The 25,086-nt window shown below is 32.4% G+C and overlaps 1 protein-coding gene across 1 annotated transcript in view; it reads right to left on the bottom strand.

The window, feature by feature from the left end:
• DMD (dystrophin) overlaps positions 1–25,086 on the bottom strand; it is a 2,292,995-nt gene that overhangs the window by 1,257,061 nt on the left and 1,010,848 nt on the right. Inside the window, 4 exon segments of the mRNA XM_026451980.1 lie at positions 10,666–10,848; positions 11,694–11,846; positions 14,509–14,646; positions 16,962–17,084. Coding sequence (XP_026307765.1) covers positions 10,666–10,848; positions 11,694–11,846; positions 14,509–14,646; positions 16,962–17,084 — 597 coding nt within the window.

The raw sequence follows: 25,086 nt of genomic DNA, 5'->3' as shown, positions 1-25,086 counted from the left end.
GTCCATAGTCACAATGAGAAGTAACAAACTGTTCCCAAATAGTTCTATCAAATGTAACAATTTTTCAAGGTTGCAGAATTCCAAGGAAGATAATACTAATTTTAGCGAACCAAGTTACTTCATCTGATGCCAAAAATGAGTTATATTTATTTTACTTTTATCAGTAACACTATATGATAGTAAAACTGCACATATCAATAATTCATCACTTAATTTTGTATTTATATCCAATATTTCTGAAAAATATACAATTCATAGATTTTACCATCAATATTTCCTAAAGAATGTGCTAAATTTCCACTTGATAGAAAAATTTGACAGTATATTACTATGTTTTTTTCTTATGTTTATTAATATATTTGACAAGTTGCATGATGACTGTAGTCTATTAGTGTAACTTTAATTCAGAAGATAAATATAAAATTGTAAATCTAACATAGTCATAATCTAACTATAAAATAATTGTGAATAGTGAATCTAGCTTGACACATTTATTCTGCTATTTTTATTTAATGTGCTAGTTGAAGCTAGTCATTTGAGACAATATTCAAGAGGTAATATGTTGTACAAATCACATATAAATGGTAAATTTGTTTAAACTTTCAAGAATACTAAATTGTAATTAACATCTTATTTTGTACATAGTGATGGCTTTGGCCTAGAGATATTCAGAAAACACAAAATCCTATGTTCATATAGTTACTTACTACCCTTGGTGAGTTCAATTACTGTCCTTAAGTCTCAGTTTTCTGTTGGGATTACTTGCTTTAATCTCAATAGCTTATGTATTTATTTTTTCCTCTACTATTCAAAAATTGGATTCTATCAATTTAATGGTTACTATAAAATTCTTAACATGCACAAGAAATTTCATTCTAAGCACAGGAGAATCTTAAAATGGCTTTATTCATTATTGATTGATTACTTATTTTATGAATTAAACAAATATATACTGTGCACCTAGCTAATGTTTTGGGTGTTGAGGAAACAGTATTGCAAAAAAAAGACAAATTTTTTTTTGCATTGTTGGGTTGGAGTTCTACTTCCAGATAGGGAGATAAATACTCAAGAAGATAAACAGGGAAAATATTGAGAACTTTCCTGGTCATGCACTTTATTGACAAAAATAAATGGGGAAAGCATGGATAAAAAGTGTGTGTGTGTGTGTGTGTGTGTGTGTGTGTGTGTGTGTGTGTCGTGAGTACACATGAGAGAAATTCACTGAGAAAAACACTTTTGAGTAAAGAAGTTAAGGCAGAAATGGGAAGAGCCACATGGATAAACGGGGGAGGATTATTTTAGGCAGAGGTAGCACACAATGCAAAGGGTGCATGTCAGATCTGTACAAACAGCAGCAAAGGGGTCAGTGTAGGTGGACCAGAGGTAAAGTATTAAGAGACAAGGCCTGAGAGTTAAGAAGTGGCCAGCCAGGTCAGATAACCCTTGAAATTCATGAAGGGTTTTGGATTTCACTTTAAAATAGATGGGAATTCATTGAACGGTTATGATCAGATTTAAATATGATTTATATTTTCAAATGTTGTCCCTGTTTATTGTGCAGAGATAGTCTAAAGAAAGCATTCATAGATTTTTTTTTCCCTGAAAATTTGAAAGAACAGTGCTTCCACTGCATTTGAGGGGAGAATAATTTTGTTTAATCAAGTCATGAGGTCGGATGAAAATAGCAAGACATATATAGAATAAATAAAAATGGCAAGTGCCCAAGGACTGAGCACTGAGGCATTTCAGCATTAGAGAAGTAGGTACTACCTTTGGAAACTGAGAAACAATACATAGAAAGGTAGGAGGTAAACTGGATGAAAAACCTAATCACATTATCAAGTTACACCGATGTTCAGCATTTTAGTTCTATTGTTTTTTAATAGACACTTTTATACACAGTAAATGTTTAAGACTTTTCCATTTTTTACTATTTTCTTTACACATCATTCTCTTTTGCAGCTTAATCATCCATCTTGAATCATTCTCCTGTTTAAAGACCAGTCTTGACGTCCTCTAAAGAGAATTTTACACTAGTAAACATTTTGCGTGTCTGAAAAGATCTTTATTTCAATGTTATTCCTGAAAGAGAGTTTCTATCAGTATACAATTCTAGGTTCCTATGTGGATGTTCTTTCATTGTTTTTGAAAATATTATTCTACCATCTTCTGGATTCTATCATTGCTACAAAACCAGCTGCCATTTTAAGTGTCATTACTTTCTAAGGAAATATAGCAGTATTTAAAATTATTTTTATTTTTTAATTTTTGGATTCATCAGATTCATCATTTGATAGTGATGATCTATACTTATATTTATTTATTTTTTTTATTTATCTTTTCTGCTTGAGATTTGTTCAATTTCCCAGTCTGAGTATTGGGATTTCTACTAATTTTTGAAAATCCTAAGCTATTATCACTACAGACACTGCCTTTTCTCCATTGCGGGTAGGATTTATTTATTCCCCTTTACAGGCTGAGGGAAGCCCTTGAATGTTCTGACTTGAAGCAGGGGTTTCATTTTCACCTCTATATTACGTGTTGTTGAAGGTCACATATTTTTTCCTAAAAGGTCTTGAAAACTTCTTTCTAGCCATTAGGCTCTCAATCCAGGTTCAGTTTCACATAAGATGAGTTCATCATTCATGGCACATAGAGGGAAGAGAGGTTCCACCATAGCTCAGCTGTGTATTTAAAACGTTTTACAAATTACATTTTATTCAGAATTTCAATTCATTCGAAATGAGGGGTGAGGGATTAAGTCAGTCTGTCATCTTTCTGGAAGCTGATCCTCGTTGAACATGTGTCTACTTAAACAACCATTAAACTGATTATACTACACAACAAGACACTAGAACAAAAAAATTCTGTAGAACTAGTTATAACCATTATGATCATCAACAATCGAGAAAAACATAAAATGTTAGCTAATTTCTTTCTTAATCCTTGTAATATGTTAATCACAAAATTGAGCTGAGAGAAGAAAAATTCTACAAGCAGCTACATCCTGGTTCAACATTTCCCTTCGCAATCATTATTAGTCTTTTATATTCACAACTCCGTTTACTAAAGAACATTCTGTCTCTAAATAAGAAAATCGTTTATCTTCCCAAATTCTCCAAGGATGTGTCACTGGCAGCTGACAATCTTTGTTGTCATTTCAAGGCAAAGAAGAAAATCTATGTGGCAATTATGCAAAGAAAATGTATTTCCCTTAATTTTATTCTCAAAATGAGTTGCTTTTATTACATGATAGGAGATAATATAAAAAATGGGTAGCAGAGTATTAAATCTAGGCTCAGACACTATTTTACATAAGGTGGTGGCAAACAGCTGTTATTACTTTTCTTGTACATCTCTGCTTAAATTTAAGGAAATCCCAAACAACAGAAGAATAATGATACAGTGATGTTTTTCCCATTTTTTTCTAAAGAATATACCTTTTTCACTATCACTCAAACAGGAAACCTTTCATCAATCTGAAATGAAATTTCCCTCTTCTACTGCAACTGTCCAGATGTGAAAGTCTATAGAATCTAACCCCTTCATAGAAAGTCATAATCCCATTAGCATATCACACACACTAGAAAGTTACAGAGTGTAGGGACATGGATGCAGCTGGAAACCATCATTCTTAGCAAACTATCACAAGAAGAGAAAACCAAACACCGCATGTTCTCACTCATAGGTGGGAACTGAACAATGAGCTCACTTGGACTCGGGAAGGGGAACATCACACACTGGGGCCTATCATGGGGAGGGGGGAGCGGGGAGGGATTGCATTGGGGAGTTATACCTGATATAAATGATGAATTGATGGGTGCTGACGAGTTGATGGGTGCAGCACACCAACATGGCACATGTATACATATGTAACCTGCACGTTATGCACATGTACCCTAGAACTTAAAGTATAATAATAATAAAAAAAAATAATAAAAAAAAAAAGAAAGTTACAGAGTAAGGAAAGTTTGCTTAATCTACTGTTTACCAAAATTGTTTAAACACTGAAATATTTCCTGTTTTTTTTTTTTTGTTTGTTTTTTTAAATAACTCTCACCATATTTTGGGAAGCAGTGAATTCAAGTTTCATGTCTTCCATTCCTCAGATGTGTCCTTGGACAAATCTCTTAAACTAATTTATGCTAATTTTTCTTACAGTAAAATGACAATGAAAATGATACTTGAGAAGGTTGTTACTGTGATCAAACTAGATGCATGTGAAAACTCTTTGTGAATGTAAAATACTATTCAGATTCAAACAACTTAAAAAAGTTAGTGGAAGAATATTCACAATATGCGGTTGTTTATTTTACAAATTTATTCACTTAAGGACAATTTTTTTTGTTTGTTTGTTTTTGAGACGGGGTGTCACTGTGTTGCCCAGGCTGGAGTAGTGGTGTGATCTCTGCTCACTTTAACCTCTGGCTCCCGGTTTCAGGCAATTCTCATGCCTCAGCCTCTGAGAAGCTTGGATTACAGGCAACCGCCACCAAGCCCTGCTTTATATATCATATATATATAAATACATATAACATATAAAACATATACATTATATATAAAATGTATAAAACATATATATGCTATATATAACTATATATAATGTATATAACTACATATAACTAAATATACATAACTACATATAAAACTAAATATATATAACTATATATGACTACATATATATAACGTGTGTGTGTGTGTGTGTGTGAGCCAGACTGATCTGGAACTCCTGACCTCAAGTGATCCACCCACCTTGACCTCGGAAAGTGCTGGGATTACAGTTGTGAGCCACCATGCCCAGCCAAGGACTATTTTAAACAACACATTTCTTGCGGCATTTATTCTACAAACAGGGTTAATTTTCTATCAGCCTTCTAAGAGCATGTATATTTTGGAAATGTGTACTTTAATTTCGCTAAAATATCCCATTACAATCGCTCTGCTGTAGGACAAGCTATCCTTTGCAATACAATATTGTAACCCTCTTCATATTGACCCTTCACCACCTCACTGTTATGTTCCAGAAGCTTTGTCTTTCCTTAGTATACCTACTTCCAGAAGTAACTGTAAGAGAAACTGATGTACTGAACAGCAGTCTTAAACTCCCAATTTGCATACATAAGGATAGGGAATATAAAATATTTAATAACAGAAAATACTTATATCACCAGATTATACATCAAAGTTCTTCTAATATTCGTTGTTCCTAAATGAAAGGATATCTAAATAAGTTATAGCACCTATGCAAAATTCTAGGTGAAAAATATTCCACTAGAAAAATCTGTTCATAGGTACTGATATGGAAATGAAATTGCTTGCGTTTAAGTATAGAAAAGAAATCTTTAGGCCTCTATGTTAGCAGAACAGCACAAAGGGAGATAAAGTGTGAGTAACAGAAGTGATGGGAAGGGGCTACATGATGTAGCAGATCATAGGATTTCATTTAAAGAGTAATGGGCAGGAGAGGCCTGATATGATCTCATTAACACTTTAGAAGGAGCTCTCTGACTTCACCAGGGGGAAAATGGTGTAAGTGGGGAAAGACTGGAAGAAGGGGTTAGAGGCTGTTGAAGTAATCCAGATGAGAGACAATAATGTTATAGATTAACATTTCCATAACAGATACTGAGGAGTGATTTGATGCATTTTGCAGGTATATCCAACAAGAGTTGAAATAATTTACATGGTAATGTAAGAGTAAAGAACCGTGAAGGATGTCTAGGTTTCTGATTTAGGTAAATGATAGTGCAATTTAATGACATCTGGAGATGTTGGTAGGTGCCAATTTATGTAGATGGGGGGTGGATCATTTATTTTTCACTTGGCTATTGTATGTTTGAGATGCTCATTAGGTATCCAAGATAAGAGCTTGTTGGATATAAAATGTTAAACATCAAGATCATATACTTGGTATTTGATGTCATAACATGTTCACCTGAAGTGGAAATGTATTTAGAAGATGGACATTTTTCTTCATTGAGGTGGACTTTTTTTGTATTTTTTGCTCCTCTTCTTGGAAAGGTCATGCACGTATGCATATTTCAGAGGTTTAGCACATTTTTACTATCTAGAAACATTAAAATTGGTAATAATTCATATTGAACACATTATGCACAAGCCTTATATTTGTTGACATTATGTAGAATAAGTCTTATATTTGCTTCATCTCCCCTTACATAGGATATGTAATACATAGGATATGTATTAAGGATATATAATACATAGGATATATAATACATAGGGTATGTAATACATAGGATATGTAATAAGTCTTTTGTTTTATCTCTCTTTACATAGGATCAGTTAAATGCTGCATTCTCCTAGTATTCTGTGTTTTCCTTGGTGGCGCTGACCAAATTTTAGGACTATAAGCTTTTTTTATAAATGTTCTTATTTACATAGAGAAAACAATTTTACACAGCTTTACATAGCTGTCTCCTTCCTTCTAGTTTCATTTTATTTTACACAAGTATATTGTTTAGGAATTATTTTAGCAAAAATCTATAGGTAAGAAATTCTTAGTTTTTGTTTAGGTGAAACTAGTTGTACGTCTGGAAATATTTTGCCTTAATTCTTGAATCATATTTTACCTGGTATTTGAAAATGTGCCTAGCATTTTGAAGATATTATTCCACTATCTTCTAATGTTTATTGGTGATGAGAAGTCTGCAGTGAATACCGTCATCTTGTAAATGTTCTTTGGTCTTTAGTAACCTTTATGATACCTTTTTGGTTATTGATACTCTGAGTTTCATTCAGAGCTAGTTGGTAGACTTGTTTTTATTTTTTCCACATTGGTTGACCTTTATTGAATTTGAGGATTCATTTAAGTTTACATCTATTCCATTTTCTTAAATAACATTAATATAAAATATTGTCTCTTCCCCATAATCCTCATTTTTTCAACTTGAAACTTCTTTCATGCAGATGTTTGAGCAATTAATTATATTTTCATTTCTAGACTTTGTTTTTTCAAATCTTCCTCTTCACTTTATATAATGGCCTATTCTTACTGAAAAAAAATCCGTTTAATTTTTATTTTTGAGCATTAAATATTACTGAATATCCTTTGGTGATTATCCTCTTATCTCTATTTTCTTCAGGTATACATTCCCCTTTTAATGTTTGGCATCTGATAACATTGCTTATAATTTTTTTCCATAATAATCATAATTTTAGTTTGTAAGTTTATCTTGCTTAGGAGTTTCACATGAGCCTTGGGGGTTGTAGTAGTATCTTCATTATACAATTTTGTGGTTGCAAATGCCTGGGCTCTCTGAGGTTATTTTCCAAATGCTACAATGAAGCATAAAAAAGTAGAAACAATTGTCTACTGTGGCGTTTCCAGTGCCTTTAGGCAGAAGAATCCAGATAGAGGTCAGTGGGGGAGTTTATGGAAAATCATGCCCTTTCTTGGCAGTTATCAGATTTGTGTGATATTTCCTGTGTTTATTCTGTGAATCTAGAGAAAAGTATCTGCTTATATATTGTGGAATCAAATTTGAAATTTTCACTGAACAAAATATCTGTTGCTAATATTTTAAACAAACAGCACATACTTCTCTTAATGAACTTATGAAAATATTTAAAAAAAAGATTATGTCTATTTTCTAATGTTAATGTATATACAGAAAGGAGAAGAAGAAAACTTTGATGCACTGAACCTACATAATGCAGCAGGTGTTTGGACAAATATTACCTTATGTAATCCTCACAAACATCTTATCTCCATTGTACAGATGAAGTAAATGAGACTCAAAATGGATTATCTATGATCATACAGCACTCAAAGTCACTGGGATTCATATTCAACACTGTTTATCCAAGAATTAATTTTACTAGACCACACTGCTGTGATAATACATCATATAGGAATATCTCTTTTCCTCAGTTTACACTCTGTGTTTGGTCTTAACTGAGGTACCTAGTTTCTAAACCAACAGGAAATATATTAGAAATGTTTGGAATTCCTAATTAAGGCAGGAGTTTTCTCATTGTGAATATCTGGTAAAATTTTTCCTGCTTCCTCCCAGTCTCCTGCCTCTTCTTTATTATCTTCAGGTTTGCCCTGAGGACCATAATTTGCAGATAGCCTCTACCATGCTTTGGTCTAGCATTCCTGTGTGGCTGGGCGCCTCCTCATGATTGTTCCCTCAAAGTCTCAGTCCTTTTCTGAGCTTTATTACTACTATATAGAGCTCTGACATGGACAGAGTCCCCTATATGTCTTAATTTTACAGTGTTTAGCAGTTCTCTGAGTATCTGTGAAATAAGGAAAATTAATTTTTCATTTTAAACTCACTCAGCTCTCACATACTAAGCGCTTTAGGAGTACCGCTTACTATTTCAAATTGTTGTTGTAAAGACATGAAAGATTAACTTTAAGCCTAGTGTTTATATCTAGGAAAGAAAACAGAAAGGGACAGTCAGGAAAAATAAAAATCAAACAATTAGGGAAGGATAATACAGGGGGAAGTAAGAAATTCTGAAGCTATGGGCATATGCTGCATCAGAGCCATTGTAAGGTTATATCAAATACTACTTTTCGTTAATCTGCTTACTGTGACTACCACAAATGACTCTAGTGCATAAGAATTGAGAAAGATAACTCTAATCAGTGGCCACAGTGAAATTAGTTTCAAAATGCATTGACAGTTGGTAAAGTATAAAGATACAGCTTGAATATTTCTACATCCACCTGTCTATCTACCTACCAACCTATATACCTATTTATCATCTATCAATTATCCTTCAGTTCTAATTAAATTCCAATGCCAAATATAACTGTGATATTAAATTGATTATTCTTCATACAAATTGTGATCACTTTATTATCATGGATAATTAAGAGTTAACACAAAAATAGCCCCCTTCACATTCTGAATTTTGTATCTTTAATATATAAAATTTAAGAATAAATCATTTATGAGGAAAATACATCCTATAACTTTACTATAATTTTTAAAAAATATATACTGGTTCACATATGCTTCCTTTATTTCACCAACCATTATTACGTTGTACAAATATTTGTTGAGAGTCTACTATGAATAGGGACATAATGGCATTTGAAGTAAACAGTTTAGGGAGATTTTTGATTAGCTATAAAGCATTGGTAACTTGATTAGTTTGCAACGAATTTTAAACCTGCATATTGGGTGTGTCAAGACATGGGGAAAATTGGAATGGAGAATTGAGTTAGTAGTCAGATAATCCAAAGCAAAGACTTCCCCTTGAATGATCTATTAAACTGAGGTGAAACTATTTTACTAGAATTTTCTTTCTGATTGCCTCAATCTTTCGCTTCATACTGCATCTACAGACACAGGCTTGCTGATTAGTGTAAGGTTATGTATGACACATTATGTTCATAACATCTAATATGAAGGATAATAGGCTGAAACATTCAGCCAGGTGGAATTAGATTTCACATGCAATACAGTTTCAATATTCCTTGTATTCTTCCAATTGCTCAGAATATTCACCTGATATTAAACTTTAGGGTATTAGATTTAACAGAAAACAGTGTATTTATGAATTTTCTTGAAGTATAGAAAGAAGTCACGATGATGTGCAACATACTTCCCTTATATGTTTATAAAATAAAGTTATGATAATTGCCTTTGACATTTTAAAAATATACACCAAATTAAATGGAACTGACAATATCACAGAAGAAGTTCCCAAGAAGTCTCATACATGGGCTGAACTCTAGGCAGTTGTTATTTATATAGGGCAAAATGGTTGAGTATCTGTTTGATTCATATAATTTCACCTAACTTAACTATAAAGCCTTAGTTTCCAGACTTTGACTTCCTGGTTTTGTGAGGAGTAGTACTTTCTTGTATAATTACAGATGACGATCATTCCTCTTCATCTTACGAGAGTTAATAATAGGAACAAAAATATACCTGTCAGAAAACCTCTATGGTTTACAGCCTATTACAAATAAAGAACTGAGACCAAGCTAACAATTCTGAATTGCCTTTTTAAAGAGAGAACCATACACATTCCATTCAGTTGTCTGAAACAAGAGCGGTCACTCCTTTTTGTTTTGGCTGGGAGCATTTCAGTAATAACATTATCTGATATTGTTCAATCTGCAATCAATTACCAACCATCTTACTAGGCATCTAGTTCTTTTATGAGCACTGTAGCCCATTAAGTAGTCAAACCAGGTGTGAGGACCAAGTTATTATTCTTCAAGTCAATGAGATAATGGCTTATGCAGGTTGACATAAGATGTACCACAAAATATTTATTATTTACCATGTATACATTAAGAAAGTAAAATCAGCATGGGATGATCTCAGGAAAGCAATACATATTTTTTTGGATTAGACACTGAAGTAAAGTGAATGTATGATAAATTGACAAATTAACATTGTCAATGTTATGAAAAATGATGTAGCAAAAAAAATTAAGATGTATTTTCATTTTTGATAAGGGGTTTTTCCTATTATCTGTTAACTTCTTGTGTCTTTAATCTGCAAAATTAAGCACTAGTGTTACAGAAGCCCAAAGTGAGGGAAACTACTCACTTTCAGAATGTACATTAGAAGTTTAAAATTGCACCCAGATTTTTTGTCTCTTTTTTATTAGTAGGCCTCTGTTAATAGAGTAGTAGTTGCAAACACATACGTGGGTTTGCCAGTAACAACTCACAATTTGTGCAAAGTTGAGTCTTCGAAACTGAGCAAATTTGCTCTCAATTTCCCGCCAGCGCTTGCTGAGCTGGATCTGAGTTGGCTCCACTGCCATTGCGGCCCCATCCTCAGACAAGCCCTCAGCTTGCCTACGCACTGCATTCAGCTCCTCTTTCTTCTTCTGCAATTCCCGATCAATTTCCTATTGAGCAAAACCAATACAGGGCCCAGGGCAGTTAGCTAACCATATCAACCGACTTGCAAGCAGCAAATACTTCTCTCAGAAATTTCAAAGGCTGTTGTCCCTTTATTGTCATCCTTTGAAGTTTACAAATATGAAAGGCATGACTGTCATCCTCGCTCAATAATCCAAATATTATTTCTGTTATCCTTTGAATGCTTGGTTTTAGACATTCTAATTAAGTAAATATTTAAATTGGTCTAACATTTTCTTTCTTCTAAATTCCTCTGGTGTCTTGGGATTTGAATCAATTTGGAGTGATAACTCATTATTTATTAGGGACCATCCATATAGAATATAATTTAGAGGGTAAATGAATAAGTCATTTATTTCCTTTTTAAAGGTTTGAGGAACTCAACAAAGAACGAAGCAAAATAAAAAGTGTAAAATAACAGAAAAAACATATTTAGACAATAAGCAAATAAATCTATAGAGATTGAACACTGATGTGAGAAGATGTTCTGATGAAATGAATGTGCTAACATGAGTAAGAAGTCGTCCATATACCGATAAGTCATTAGTTCATCTGGAACAAAGATACACAAAGTCAATTACAATTTTACCAGAAAACACATCACATCTCTTAAATCATTTTACATAGTCTGAAAGTAAAACATTTTATTCATTCAACATTATGTCAACTGAATAACACTTAATACATTTACTGAAAACAACACACAATACAAGGAAATGCATCAAATCAAAGAGAACATTAATAGAAACAAGAACATCAACATTTTAAATATGATCTTCACAGGTTAAACTGTATAAAAAAATCTGGTATTGACATTCTAAAACAACATTACCTTTATTTTCCTTTCATCTCTGGGTTCAGGTAGGCTGGCTAATTTTTTTTCAATGTCATCCAAGCATTTCAGGAGATCATCAGCCTGCCTCTTGTACTGATACCACTGATGAGAAATTTCTAGAGCCTTTTTTCTTCTTTGAGACCTCAAATCCTGTTCATGGTGCAGACATTATTAAAATATCAATATATATGTATAGTGCACTTCTGGCTGCAGTTATTTATCAAAATAATTTGTGTCCCTCATCTTTTTGTACAACTTAGGTTAACTTCATATTTATATGCAAAATATACAAAGACTTAATTAAATTGTGTATTCATGAGGCAGGACCCATGTATAAGAAGCTAAGAAACCTGAATAACACATTTAAAGTATTTTCTCTTAGCATGTTCAAACTTGCTTAAAAATCTTGTCACATTTAATTGACTCTTAATGAGCTAATTGTTGTGTAGTTTATATGAAAGAGTGTAATATATGAATACAATTGACTTAACTAGATACAAACTCACAAACCTAGTGAGTTTGTATTTGACTTAAAATGGGTAAAATTCTAAAATGTATATTTTTAGCCTTGGGACTCATCAACAAAACTTTATGTACTCAACCAACATATATTCATATATTTAGAAATGCCTACGTAAGAATTTCATAGGCCATTAATATTTGATTATTAGAAATATAAAGCCTTTTTAGTTGTCTTATAAACTGTTCCAAGCTGTATGTGTAGAAGTGTCACCATTGTTCATATATTTGTGAACATAACAAAAAATTATGTTAGACAATTGCTTCTCCAAGGCTTGCATAGCCAAATTTATCTTACTGTACCAAATCACGCTCTAAATGCAAAACAATTAACTGTTTGAAAAAAGAAAACAGCAAGTGCATGCTTTTAAATCAATGTGATAAGACTAATTTAATAAATCAACAATGGGGGGAAATCAGTCATCATGCTCTTTGCGAGCACACACGATATCTTCTGTGATTAACAGAATTAGTCAAATGCCATTTTATAATTCATGGGAACATAAGCTCTGCATGCAGCTTTCATTTCTACAGAAATTAGCAATTAGGGTTTTATTCACAGGTTTAATTCAAGCTAAAAAAATTAAATATCAGAAAACTTCTAAAAATTTCATTGCATTGGGAAGTTTTGACCTTCTCTAAAATATTTCGTAAGGACCAGAATTCGAACCATTTGACAGGTTTAAAAAGTTATTGAATATGTTGGTATAGACTGGTTTGGCAAGTAGGGTTGATGACTTTGATTAATCACTTATAGCCTATATTTGCAAGAATGACCTATATTCCATTATCAAGTTTGTTTAAAATTGGGGATTTAAAACTTGCTGTACTTTTCACTTTATGTTGAATTTTCAAACCTTCTGAGGAGTCAGATCGAATGCTGCTTTTTTCAAAGGTAACAAGATACAGTCATGTGAATTAGAGTTGAGCCATGCCTTATTTGTGACATAACTCACATCTTTGCCAAGAGAAAGGGCTTGGTGGTCATAAATCTGAAACATCTTTCATTTCCTAGGCGCAAAGTGATGCATAATATGTAAAATATTTAAGAGACATCATGTAGATTTCTTTAGAGGAATGCCATATAACCATTAAACACTGCTATTCAGTAGGACACATGCCATCGCACTACCAGTGTAGATACTTCTGAAAGCTTGCTCACAGTTGGAAGGGTGTGAGTTACATAGCGTTCCAATTTTCTAGACACATTACAGTGTGCTTTTGCACTCCCTTGAGGAAGAGGCCTTTTCTGTTTACTGTATTTATCAGCAGTTACCTTCAGAACACCTGCTGGCCAATTAGATTTTCCTTGTGGATTCCTTGCAGGCACAATATTGTGTAATTACATTCTCAGCAGTGTTTATCTGGTTGACTATAAGGGGAAAGGTTTTATTCTCTTATTTGCATGTAGAAAGCAGACTCCATCTACCTACTAGGTGGACCGACCTTCATAACTACATAGCTCCAAAGAGTGATTTACAATGAAAAGCTCAGCAATGAACAGTATTAGAAAATCAGCCATGCATGCAAATAGTGATTATTGCAAAGCATATACAAAATAAAAGGTTCTTTCACAAAACTTTCTACTTGTCTAGTCTTGAGAACTTTCTAGATACTGTTATAGAAAAATTAAGTTTATCCTGCTCTTCCTGTACAATCCAGATGAGTCACGCGGGGACTTGAAGCCATATACTACACTGCTTAATATGAAAGTAGCAGTTCTTATTCAAAGGCAGTAAGATTATTTCTGAGGATTCCCATATAAATGAAATTCGACTTTTGTAGATAGTGAGTTGCAAAGAGTGACTTTCTTAAAGGCATAATAAAGTTTTAAAAATAAATAAATGAAAAGAATCCAGGACTTATTAAACAAGTATCAGGTTACCAAAAAATTGGACCTAATGCAAATAAAATCAATTAAGTAAAGAAAGTAGGAAAAATGGATACATGTAGATTGGTTATTCTGGCAGTTAGGCAGGTTTTTTTAAATATAAAGTAACTGATAAAAATAAAGCATAATAGAAGATTAAATATATAAGTACTATGAATGCAATTCCATCTTTCAAGTATTACTTAGAAAAATCTGTCTTTAAAAAGCCATAATTTTTAAGCAACACATCTTTCAAAATCAACCACCACTCAAAAATGTTAAATAAAGCACACACGTTGAGCAGAAAAAGTGAATTTCTGATGACTAAGAGTCTTAAGCAGATTTTATTAATGCACAATATATTTTACCCTATATATTAAAAAAAACCACAGGCAAGGTATATTATAATTTTAGCTCTAATACCTTGAGAGCATTATGTTTTGTCTGTAACAGCTGCTGTTTTATCTTTATTTCCTCTCGCTTTCTCTCATCTGTGATTCTTTGTTGTAAGTTGTCTCCTCTTTGCAACAATTCTTTTACAGTACCCTCATTGTCTTCATTCTGATTAAAAACAACAAGTACAGTCTTCATTTTGGTTTTTAAAAAGCTGTACATTGTTAACAGAGATAATAAGACATGTTATTTAAACACACACAAAAAATCCAATTTAAAACTTTCATGGAATGTTGTAAGATACTGTGCTCATAGTCTTTATTTTACATTTTGTACTTTAGGTTTTAAAATTAGTTTCCTCCCATCTCGTTGTAAAGAACACATTTTTTAGGGGCACCTGTAGAAAGATGGGGGAGTGTGGTACTTCATCATGTCAGACAAGTCATGAATTACTGTGAAAGTATTCTTTTGGCTTTTTTAGTGTAGTTCTAGAAATTAAAAACTTAGAGAAATGAGCTAATGTTTTTATAATGTTAACTGATCCATGAAGGAATACAGATGTGTATTTGTGACTGAGATAACAGCAGATCTGAAAATATTAACACACAACTACATTAAACTATTTTGTTTTAAATGTACACTAATTCCTATCTAATAATTACTGCTTCACTTCTGAAACCTACATGCCCAATAGGAGAAATATCAAGATATTAATACAAATGATGTGTTAAATTACCATCAAATAATTACTAAAATATCTCATATATGCATGTTAATTTTAAATAAATATGATCAAGTAACATTAAAATATGGATTGGAAAATGGCTTTAAACATTTTCAATGGGTATTTTATTCCTTTACACTGCAAGAACAATATCTTAATTTTCTTTACTTCGAAACAAAATATTTTGAATAAATGCTAGTCTAATACAGTCACATATAGGGCCATGTGATTTTTCACCTTTAGTTTTCTGTATTTCAACTCAGAATGTGAAAACTTTATATCAAGTTGTCTCACCATGTAATGGTACTCAAGGTACACTGATGACATAAGGAAAACAAACAATAAATTTCAAAACTCACATGTATTTGTGTGTGTGTATTACAATTCAAGGAATTACATATTATATATTTAAATTTATAATGCATAAACTTCAACACACAACTGAGGACTTATTCATTTTGTATGGGGAATGGGATTATTTTTGTCAGAGACTGGTCAATAATCTAAAGAAATGTACAGCATAATATAGACACATTATATACTTATCATAATATAGGCACATTATATACTTAAAGTCTGTGAAAGACTTCACTTATTTTAAAATGTACTGTAAAAGTCTGTAGCATTTTCTAGGACTGAGGACAAAAACAAAAACAAAAAATTTCAAAAACCCACTTCACTTCTTTCCCTATACCAGTTGAGGGCTCTAGGGTAGTTGGTGGTCTGCCCAAGAGGTAAGCAGTACTTTTTTTCATCTCGGTGCCCTCTGGTTTCTTCTTTGACCTGAAGTAGAGATTGTTGTAACTCAGCAACTTGGAAAGCCTCTTCTTTCTTTCCACAAGCTGAGTGAGCCACCAAACCCCATACATAGGGAGTACTGACTGAGGCAGCTCCAGGAAGTGGGAACTAAGATTGGTGGGAATAGTTCTCCTATTGCTTCACACTTATTACCTAAAATTTATATATTGCCTTCTGATGTCACTTTCAAGCACTGTCTGAGAAGGCTCTAGCACTGATAAATGTAAAGGTTAAGAATGCCACAGAGGTGATGGCAGTGGAAGAGGGGAAAAACTGTGAAAAGGAGGATGAAGAGAGAAACAAAAGTCAGTTAATAAGGATGTGATATAAAAATATTCAAGCCAGAGAGAAATATAGTAGGTATTGTGAAATTAGTTGGGATTGAAGGAGAATATTCTGAGGCTGGGAATAGCCCACATGATCATATTTCTTTACTCCCATGAAATAAGCAGCATAAATTTATACAAATTTTAGACATATACTAACTAATCAACTATTTGGTAAAACAACTTTGTGTGAAATTGTAATAAATAATGTTCATATTATACATTATTCCCTCTTCATTGAAATAAATGTTATACTACCAAAAACATTGCTGATACAAAATGTCAGTCATCTATGATAGCTGAGTATTTTATTAAATGTTTAGTTTATTTTATGATTTGACTCCTTTTTCCAATTACATTTTGCCCTTGATAAGTTCAAAAGTAGGACAGGTCAAAAGAAAATTGCTGAGCTATTTATTAGAAACCATAAGTGCTCCTATATTACCACACCATAGTAACTCAGCATTCGTAATAAAAGGTCAACAAGAATACTCTGCATTTATAAAAGTTATTAGAATCATAAAATGTGTAAGATGTTTTCTGAAAATTCAGTTGGAGACTTGGGTTATGTAATTTCTTTCCAAATATTTATTTCCACTCCTAGCTCATTCACACTTTTATCACAACCAATTTACCATATCTTTATTGAAGTCTTCCTCTTTCAGATTCACCCCCTGCTGAATTTCAGCCTCCAGTGGTTCAAGCAATTTTTGTATATCTGAGTTAAACTGCTCCAATTCCTTCAAAGGAATGGAGGCCTAAAAAAAAAGATAGTGCTAATTTAAATCAAAATTACTTTTTATTAGAAACATAAACCAAAAGAAATACATTTATTCAACCTCCTGTTGCTAAACTAATCACATGCATTATGTTTCCATATTATGTTTTATGAAGGGTTTTGAAATACAACTGGAAAAGTACCTGAGGATGCAAATAAGGGGAAACATTTAACATCACCAGAGTTGAACATACATGCAAGATAGTACAATTCATCATTTGGTGATATCAACAACAGTCAATTTACAGATACATTTGAATTTGAATTCTAAAGTCAAATTTGATCTTATTTTAAATATTCTGATATAAATACATTTGGTTAAATATGCCTCATCAGAAATTGCCTCATTCATCAAATAACAGTAAACTCAGGTAGAAATGCAGAATTGTCATCTTATCCCTAGAAAAACTACATGGCAATCTGCTCAGATGTTTTAAATGACATTTTTAGCATAGCACAATTGACAAGCATGCTCTTCTAAGACAAACAATCCCATTAGCTTGCCTTAGGAACAGTTTTGTTGGTGATGCAAATAAATTCAAACGAATGAATCTAATATATTTCACACAAAGAATCTATACTTTTCAACCTTGGAAACATCAAAGTTTCTTTACTTTTGAATTGATAATGACCATGATCTCAAAAAACTTTAAAATCCCTTGACTTTCTAAACAAAACCCTCGAAAAGGAGTGATAAGTGAAAAGACATGAAACATCAAATACATATTCAAAAAAGTGGGCAAGATTTAGTTATTAAATTCTGTTAATAAAATACATTGATGCTCTCTCAACCTTTATGCTGTATTTCTTTCCATTAAAACACTAGAAAATGTTTTATATGTGATAGCTTTTGAAAACCCACAGATGACATACAGAAATCTGATTTGCTTTCAGAGCTAAAACTTTTTACTTTTGTAAAAACAATTCAGTAATGACCCCTGTGTCTTATGCCAGGACGATTACACTCACCAAGTTTGGTCCCCACCTACCCTTTCCCAGTCACATTCCCAGACAGAGGTTGAATTTTTATTAGATGGCAATTTCTTGTGAACAATACGGATAAGAGTAAAAGAAAAACTAAATATCTAAAGGTAATAATCTGTCACTACTGAAGAAGTGAATAATCAAATGCTATTCATGATGACATGATTCTCATATGCAACATGAATAACCACATATCTTCTAGGTACTTCTACACACCCATAAAAGGATTTATGAGATAATTTTAAGTGACCTATTATGGTAACAGTTTTTAAAACCTAATGATCATTTGCCATTTGAAATATGAGTTATTTGAACCAATATAGATTGGTAGTGCTATAAACATGCTTAAAGTTTCAATTTCTGTATTATTAGCAATTATTGTACTTTAAAATCATACATTGTTTACATGGTAAAAGTAAGATTAACATCCTTCAGAATTATAACTGAATAATTATCAATTTGGTAATATTTTGTTATTAAATGGTTGTTCACATTTGCTAATATTTAATGAAGGCAACTGTTCTATGTGATTTTGTGAATATATAATGATAAATAACGCTTAAAATAACTTCTATTGTGTACTTGGATGTCAGAAGAACATAGGTCTATTTGCACTCAGATTTACTGTTTTATTCCACTGCTTCTTCTCTAGCTTCTCTGTCCATGAATTTAACTTCTATGAATTTAAGATGCAATTTTCTATGAATTTAACAATATTTTATATGTTCCAAATCTTCACCCTAAGCTGCTATCTCACTTTTGAATTCCCATCTAGAGTCTCCAATAGCCAGCTGAATTTTCACTTGAAGTTTGACATTTGTAGTACGGAGTTCATTATCTTTTCCCCAAACTACTTACAATACTAACTTCCCTAGTTCTGTTAATAGAAGACCATTTATCTCAGTCATTCAGGTGTAAAACATAAGTCATGTTATTTTTGAATATCTCACTCTAATGTCTAACAAATATCAAGTAAGAGTCAATTGACTTGCTATGATCCACTTGCTTTGGAGGCTCCATCGTTGTTTCTGGTCCTCACACAAAACTAGAGCAATAAGCTTTGAACAGATGTAAAATCTCCTTTCAGTCAAACCAGTTCCAGCCTGTGCCCAACGATCAGCTTACTATGTTTCAAAAACCTTTCTTTCATTATGCTATTTATTTGCTGAAGAACCTTCTGCATCTACTGAGTATAAATAAAGTCTGAACTCCAGCACAGCAGTCAAAGCTTCCCCTAATCTTGCCCCAAAGACTTTCCAGCCTTATTTAAGTGTTCCTAATATAGACCTTTTTTGCGGGTCATTTGGTGATCTTCTGTTACGCCTCCTTCAATGCCCTTAGAATACTTTTCATCTTCTGGTGAAGAACATAAACTTCTGTATGAGAATGCATTGCATGGATTGAATCTGGGCTCTACCATTTACTAGCTGAGGGAATTTAGACAAGTTATTTATCCTCACTGAACCTCAGTTTCTTCATAACATGGAGATAAGATGAATATCTACCTCATAGGGCTGTTACTAAGATCAAATATGTTAGAATGGTGTCTGGTATACAATAAAAGCTTAATAAATGTTGACTATTATTTTCTCTCAAAATTCTATGCATTCATCCAATATAAATACATGCTCTATAAATCTTGGGTCTTGTTTGTTTCCTCTCAAAATCCTAATCATCCACTGGCTCAGTTCAAACCCTTCCTCCCTTGAAATCTATAGTTTTAAAGAATAAAATAAATGCTTATTGATATAATGAGTCTTTATTTTACCAAGGGATTTGACGAAATCATAACATTGTAATGGTGAACATGGAGGATTTTAGATTCCAGTTTGGTAGAGTTACATAATTCTGAAGAACAAAACTACTGATTAATTTATCTGTGGCAATATAGAATGTGGTATCATGGCCTTGCATTTAGTTTACAGTGTGCAGTTTTTTTTTTTTTAAATCAGGAATTATTTGGAGACAGAAAAGGCATACAACAGGTACAGTGAGTGGGGTGTGTTGCCTAGACATCCTATGGAGTTGAGTTTCTCATGTTCAACCTAGAGCCATTCCTGGTACATAGTAAATATTCATAAGTAAATGTTTCCTGAAAAAATAAGTGAACAAAAGACTAATAATTGAGAGCCAAAATAGACATTTCAAGGAGCTTTTATAGTGACATGGAATTTTAAATCACACAATTTCCATGTAGAAATTTCAAAAGACCTGACTGGTTAGCATTATATGAGTATGTATGTTAACTGCTGCCCAAATACTAAGGAACATGATACCACCAGGTAAACATAAAAAAGGGGAAAGATGTAAAAAGAGCTTTTTGGGAGAGACTACCAAAAAATGAGTAACTAATTATTCGGGCAAGATAATGGTAACTTAGACTCCTTTAGTTCAACGTGTAGGATCTAGATTTTCCAATAAAAGACTACCGTGCATTTTGTTAAAAAAAATTATGAAGATTAAGAATTTGAGTAATTTTATTTTGTGTGGTTTCAAAGTGATTAACTAAAATCAGTGGGCAAAAATTATTTGGAGCCTAAATTTTAGGCTTATATAAGAACATCTGATTAGGATTGCGATTTTTTAAAAACACACTGATTTTAAAGTAATGCTAAATGTTTGTAAGCAGGGACTAGATAATGATGCATTCAGTCACATTTTAGGAACAAAATCCTTTTCTTTTTTTTTTTTTTTTTTTTTTGAGACGGAGTCTCGCTCTGCCCCCCAGGCTGGAGTGCAGTGGCCGGATCTCAGCTCACTGCAAGCTCTGACTCCCGGGTCCACGCCATTCTCCTGCCTCAGCCTCCCGAGTAGCTGGGACTACAGGCGCCCATCACCACGCCCAGCTACTCTTTTGTATTTTTAGTAGAGACGGGGTTTCACCGTGTTAGCCAGGATGGTCTCGATCTCCTGACCTCGTGATCCGCCCGTCTCGGCCTCCCAAAGTGCTGGGATTACAGGCTTGAGCCACCGCGCCCGGCCCACAAAATCCTTTTCACACAGATACTTTCTTAAAATTTTATAACCTTACAGTAAGTTCTTGTCTCTAAATTCAAGTAGAACTTTTATAGTAGTGCAGCTCAACAGAAATATAATACAAGCCACATACATGTAATTTTAAATATTCTAGTTGCCATAGTAAAAATAAAAACGGGATAAAATCTTAATTTTATTTCACTGAGATGTCCAAATTATCATATAAACTCATAATCAATATAAAAATATGAATATTTCACACTTTTTTATATTGTCTTCGAAACCCACACATATTTTACGCTTATTTATACATCTTAACTTGGAGTAGCCAAATTTCTAAAGCTCAGTGGCCACATGTGGTTCGTGACCACCTTATTGGGCAGTCTAGAGCTTTATTAACCATTATAACATTGAAAAGAACTAATAGCTCATAATTACTATGAATAAAATAGTGATGTTTTGTTTATAACTTGTGGTGAATGTGGATTATTCTTACAGTATCAGTCTTATTATCTTGCATTATGTTTTCTGAGTGAAATTTTCAGGCAGTCTTCGGGGTATAGGAAAAATTACGGGAGTGGGATTGACCCGTTATTTCAGGAGTTTCTATTCTCATTTATGTGTATCTTAGTTTGTGTTGCACTACTTTCTTATAGACATGAATATAATACTATTTGGCTTTCAAAGATATATGCTTTGTCTCTCTAAATAAATTTTCCATCCTTAAAGTTGGCAATATGTCTTATACTACTCTACTTTCCAGTGAAAACACTGTCTTTTATTTTATACAGAAAAAGGTGCTTATTATATCAATCAGTAGTTTTAGAACTACCTATATTTAATTAACCAGTGACCAATTTTATAACCAAAATAAGTTTATCAAACCAATTATTTTAGCTATGTTATTGGCAGGATAGCACCAGCCATTTGACAGCCAATTAATAGTCTTTGGACACAAAGCGTTGAAATAGTCTTTGGACAGAAATTAATAGTCTTTGGACACAAAGCGTTGAAAAATAATTCATTGCTTTTCTTAAGAGTTCACTAGTTCAGCATTAGGTTATGCCCGTTCTAAAATAGGAAACACTTTCCCACCCAATTAAAATTTTACATGTCATTCCTTGGTCTTTACTGTCTTTGTAACTTGGAATTCTTATGCAACTTTACAACGGAAATATATAATAAGAGAGCATTTATAATTTAACAGCTCATTCTTGAGTCACCAAATTTTAAAACACAAAGTATATCATGCCTGCTTTTCAATTCAGAATTATGATAAATTGTTTAAAAGAGCTGAAAGCAATGGCTGATAAATCATCTTAATTATTGGGTAAGTTACTTCTACTGACTTTAAAGGAAATAGATGACCACAAAAGAACTAGAATCACAATTAAATCACACAATGTTAGACAGTGCACACAAAATAGGTTTTAGTTATATAGAAAATGATCAAACGAAAGTTATAATATTGTATGAGACAGTATATACCAGCATAGGTTCTGGACACTTGGATTTTTTACTTACCTTTTAAGAGCTTTATAGCATGACTGTGCAGTCATACAAAACACATATAAATTAGAACACAGGGAAGTATAATAAATGGGTCAATGGACACATAAAGAAGAGACAGAGAAACTGAGAAAGACAACACTTTGTTTTCCTTGATTTTTTAATGTTTCAAATTGCTTAACAACTATTAATTGTGCTTTGTTGGATTACTTAAGGATTAATGAAATTTAAGGCTCTGTTGAAGTTTTGGCATTAAAGCTGACTTTTATAACAAGTTAACAAAGAATAACAGACTGAAGAAAAGCAAGATCAATTACAAACTGATTCATTGTAAATTGAAAGCATTCAAAATTACTCAGATACACTTTATTAGTTTTAAAATGGAAGCTTTCCTTGGTTAAATATTACTTTGGCATGCATAGATACACTAGCATAATAATGACTGTGTTTACACAGACAGCAAGTAAACATTTGTTAATCTGGACTATGGACTCTTAATAATCATGGTAAGTTACCACTATATTCAAATCACACTAAAACCTAAATTGAAAATAAATACTCCAGGTGCTACAGATTGGTTTAAAATTGCTTCAAATCCATCAGTCTCCTTTTTCCATTCTGCAGCTTTGAAAATTTATTTATCATTACAATATTGATATAGAAAAATAAGAAGAATTCATGGAAACCAACATGAAAAATTTCAAGGACAAGCAACACCCTATAGTACAGAAAAGACAGACTACTGATATGATATGAAGAGTTATTTCACATCATTCTATCTGCAGAGGAAAAGAACTTACAAAAATATATAAAAGTATTGGAAAGATACTACATCTATGCTAGAAGAAAGATTATTTAAAATATGGTTTATAAACTTATTTATTCTATTATTTTAAAGTTATTAGAGCAGACTACAAGAAAATGTAAGAAATATTATTTTTAAGATTAAATAAATTGACTCCAAATAGTGACATTTCATTGATTGCATTCTTTTGAGAATAGGTAAAGTACTGGTTTACCTTTAACGCTTTGGTGATAAAAATGTGAAAATGTGACTAATTTGTGAGGCTAATTAGAGGATATTGCCCAGTAGATTTCAACTGATTTTGTATTGATGAGATGAATTTCATGCTTGCACATTTTAAAATTGGGTACAAAATATATTCATGGGTCAAGAACCTACTGCCTACTGTCTACCTTTTATAAAGTTTAACTTAGAATAGTTATCTATTTCACAATTACATGAGTTTTTGGAGTAGGAAATGAATTAGAAGAGGAAAACATTTAACTCTAAAATATATAGGGGAGATAAATAAAAAGGAAAAACATAACACTTTAAGCAATTTTGTATTTTAAACTTTCTTTTGATTTACTTAGGTTGTTTTCCTATTTCTTCCATTCCCCCTTCCTTCTTCCATTTCTTCCTCCCTGCCAACGTTTGTTGTTCTCATTTTTAATACAAGAAGTGTAACAAAATCACTGTATTTGCAGTGAAACTGAGTATGTTCACACTAACGCATAGTAGACCAACAAATAATATTTGATGCCACAGAGGCAGTAAACTATGCTGAGTCAGCATACTGAAGTGAACAAAGCAATGGACTGAGATCTAATATTTTCTAACCAGACTGTCTAACTGTGAGAACTTGGGCAACTCATTGACTCTCTCATAACCTCCTATAAATATCTGAAAGTCTCTGGTACAAAGCAAAATTGCTTTTCATCTACTGACATTGATCAGGGGATTAACTTTCCTTTATCAAAGGAGAACAATCAAGATTCACCAAATAGCTTTAATTATTTCAAATGTTATGCTAACAAGACTCAGATAATTTTATCAAATGACACTGCTCACCAAATTCAATTACACATCTACTTTAAAAATATTTTACATGATTACCAAAGGGATTTATTAGCAAAGTTTCAATGGAATTAACCTTGTTATACAGATAACCAATTACACATGTGGAAAAATAGGCTAGCATAAAAATTATGTTGTTAGGTTCATATTTTTCTTATTCATGGTAGTAAAATAAAATTTGCAGATATTATATAGTTTGAAACAGTGACCTGTTACTATTACCTGAAGATATTAGCTGTAAATATTACATATTTAATACTCTACAAATTATGCAATATTTACAAGTCTTCACCTCAGTTTTCATCTATTTTTTATAGAAAATTGTACTAAAATGAATATTTATATACCTACAATGTACCTACAAAAATTTAAAAAATTAAATTAAAAGAATATATATAACAAGAATACTGCGCCAACCTACAAAAATTTAAAAAGTAAAAGACTATATATAGCAAGAATACTGTGCCAATTAACAAACAATATTATTTTCCATCAAAGAAGGTGTTAAGTTATAAGAGATTGTGAAATATCAATATATTTGGATTGACAAATCTGACTACAGAAAATTAAGCTTTAGTTAAAATTTTTCAATCCAATAAATCTTCATTTGACCTTCTAGATCATATTTATAAAATGCATCATTTATTTCCCA

This window comes from Piliocolobus tephrosceles, chromosome 12, assembly GCF_002776525.5.
Source record: "Piliocolobus tephrosceles isolate RC106 chromosome 12, ASM277652v3, whole genome shotgun sequence".
Taxonomy (NCBI): Eukaryota; Metazoa; Chordata; class Mammalia; order Primates; family Cercopithecidae; genus Piliocolobus; species Piliocolobus tephrosceles.
This window is presented reverse-complemented; position numbering and strand designations above follow the sequence as displayed.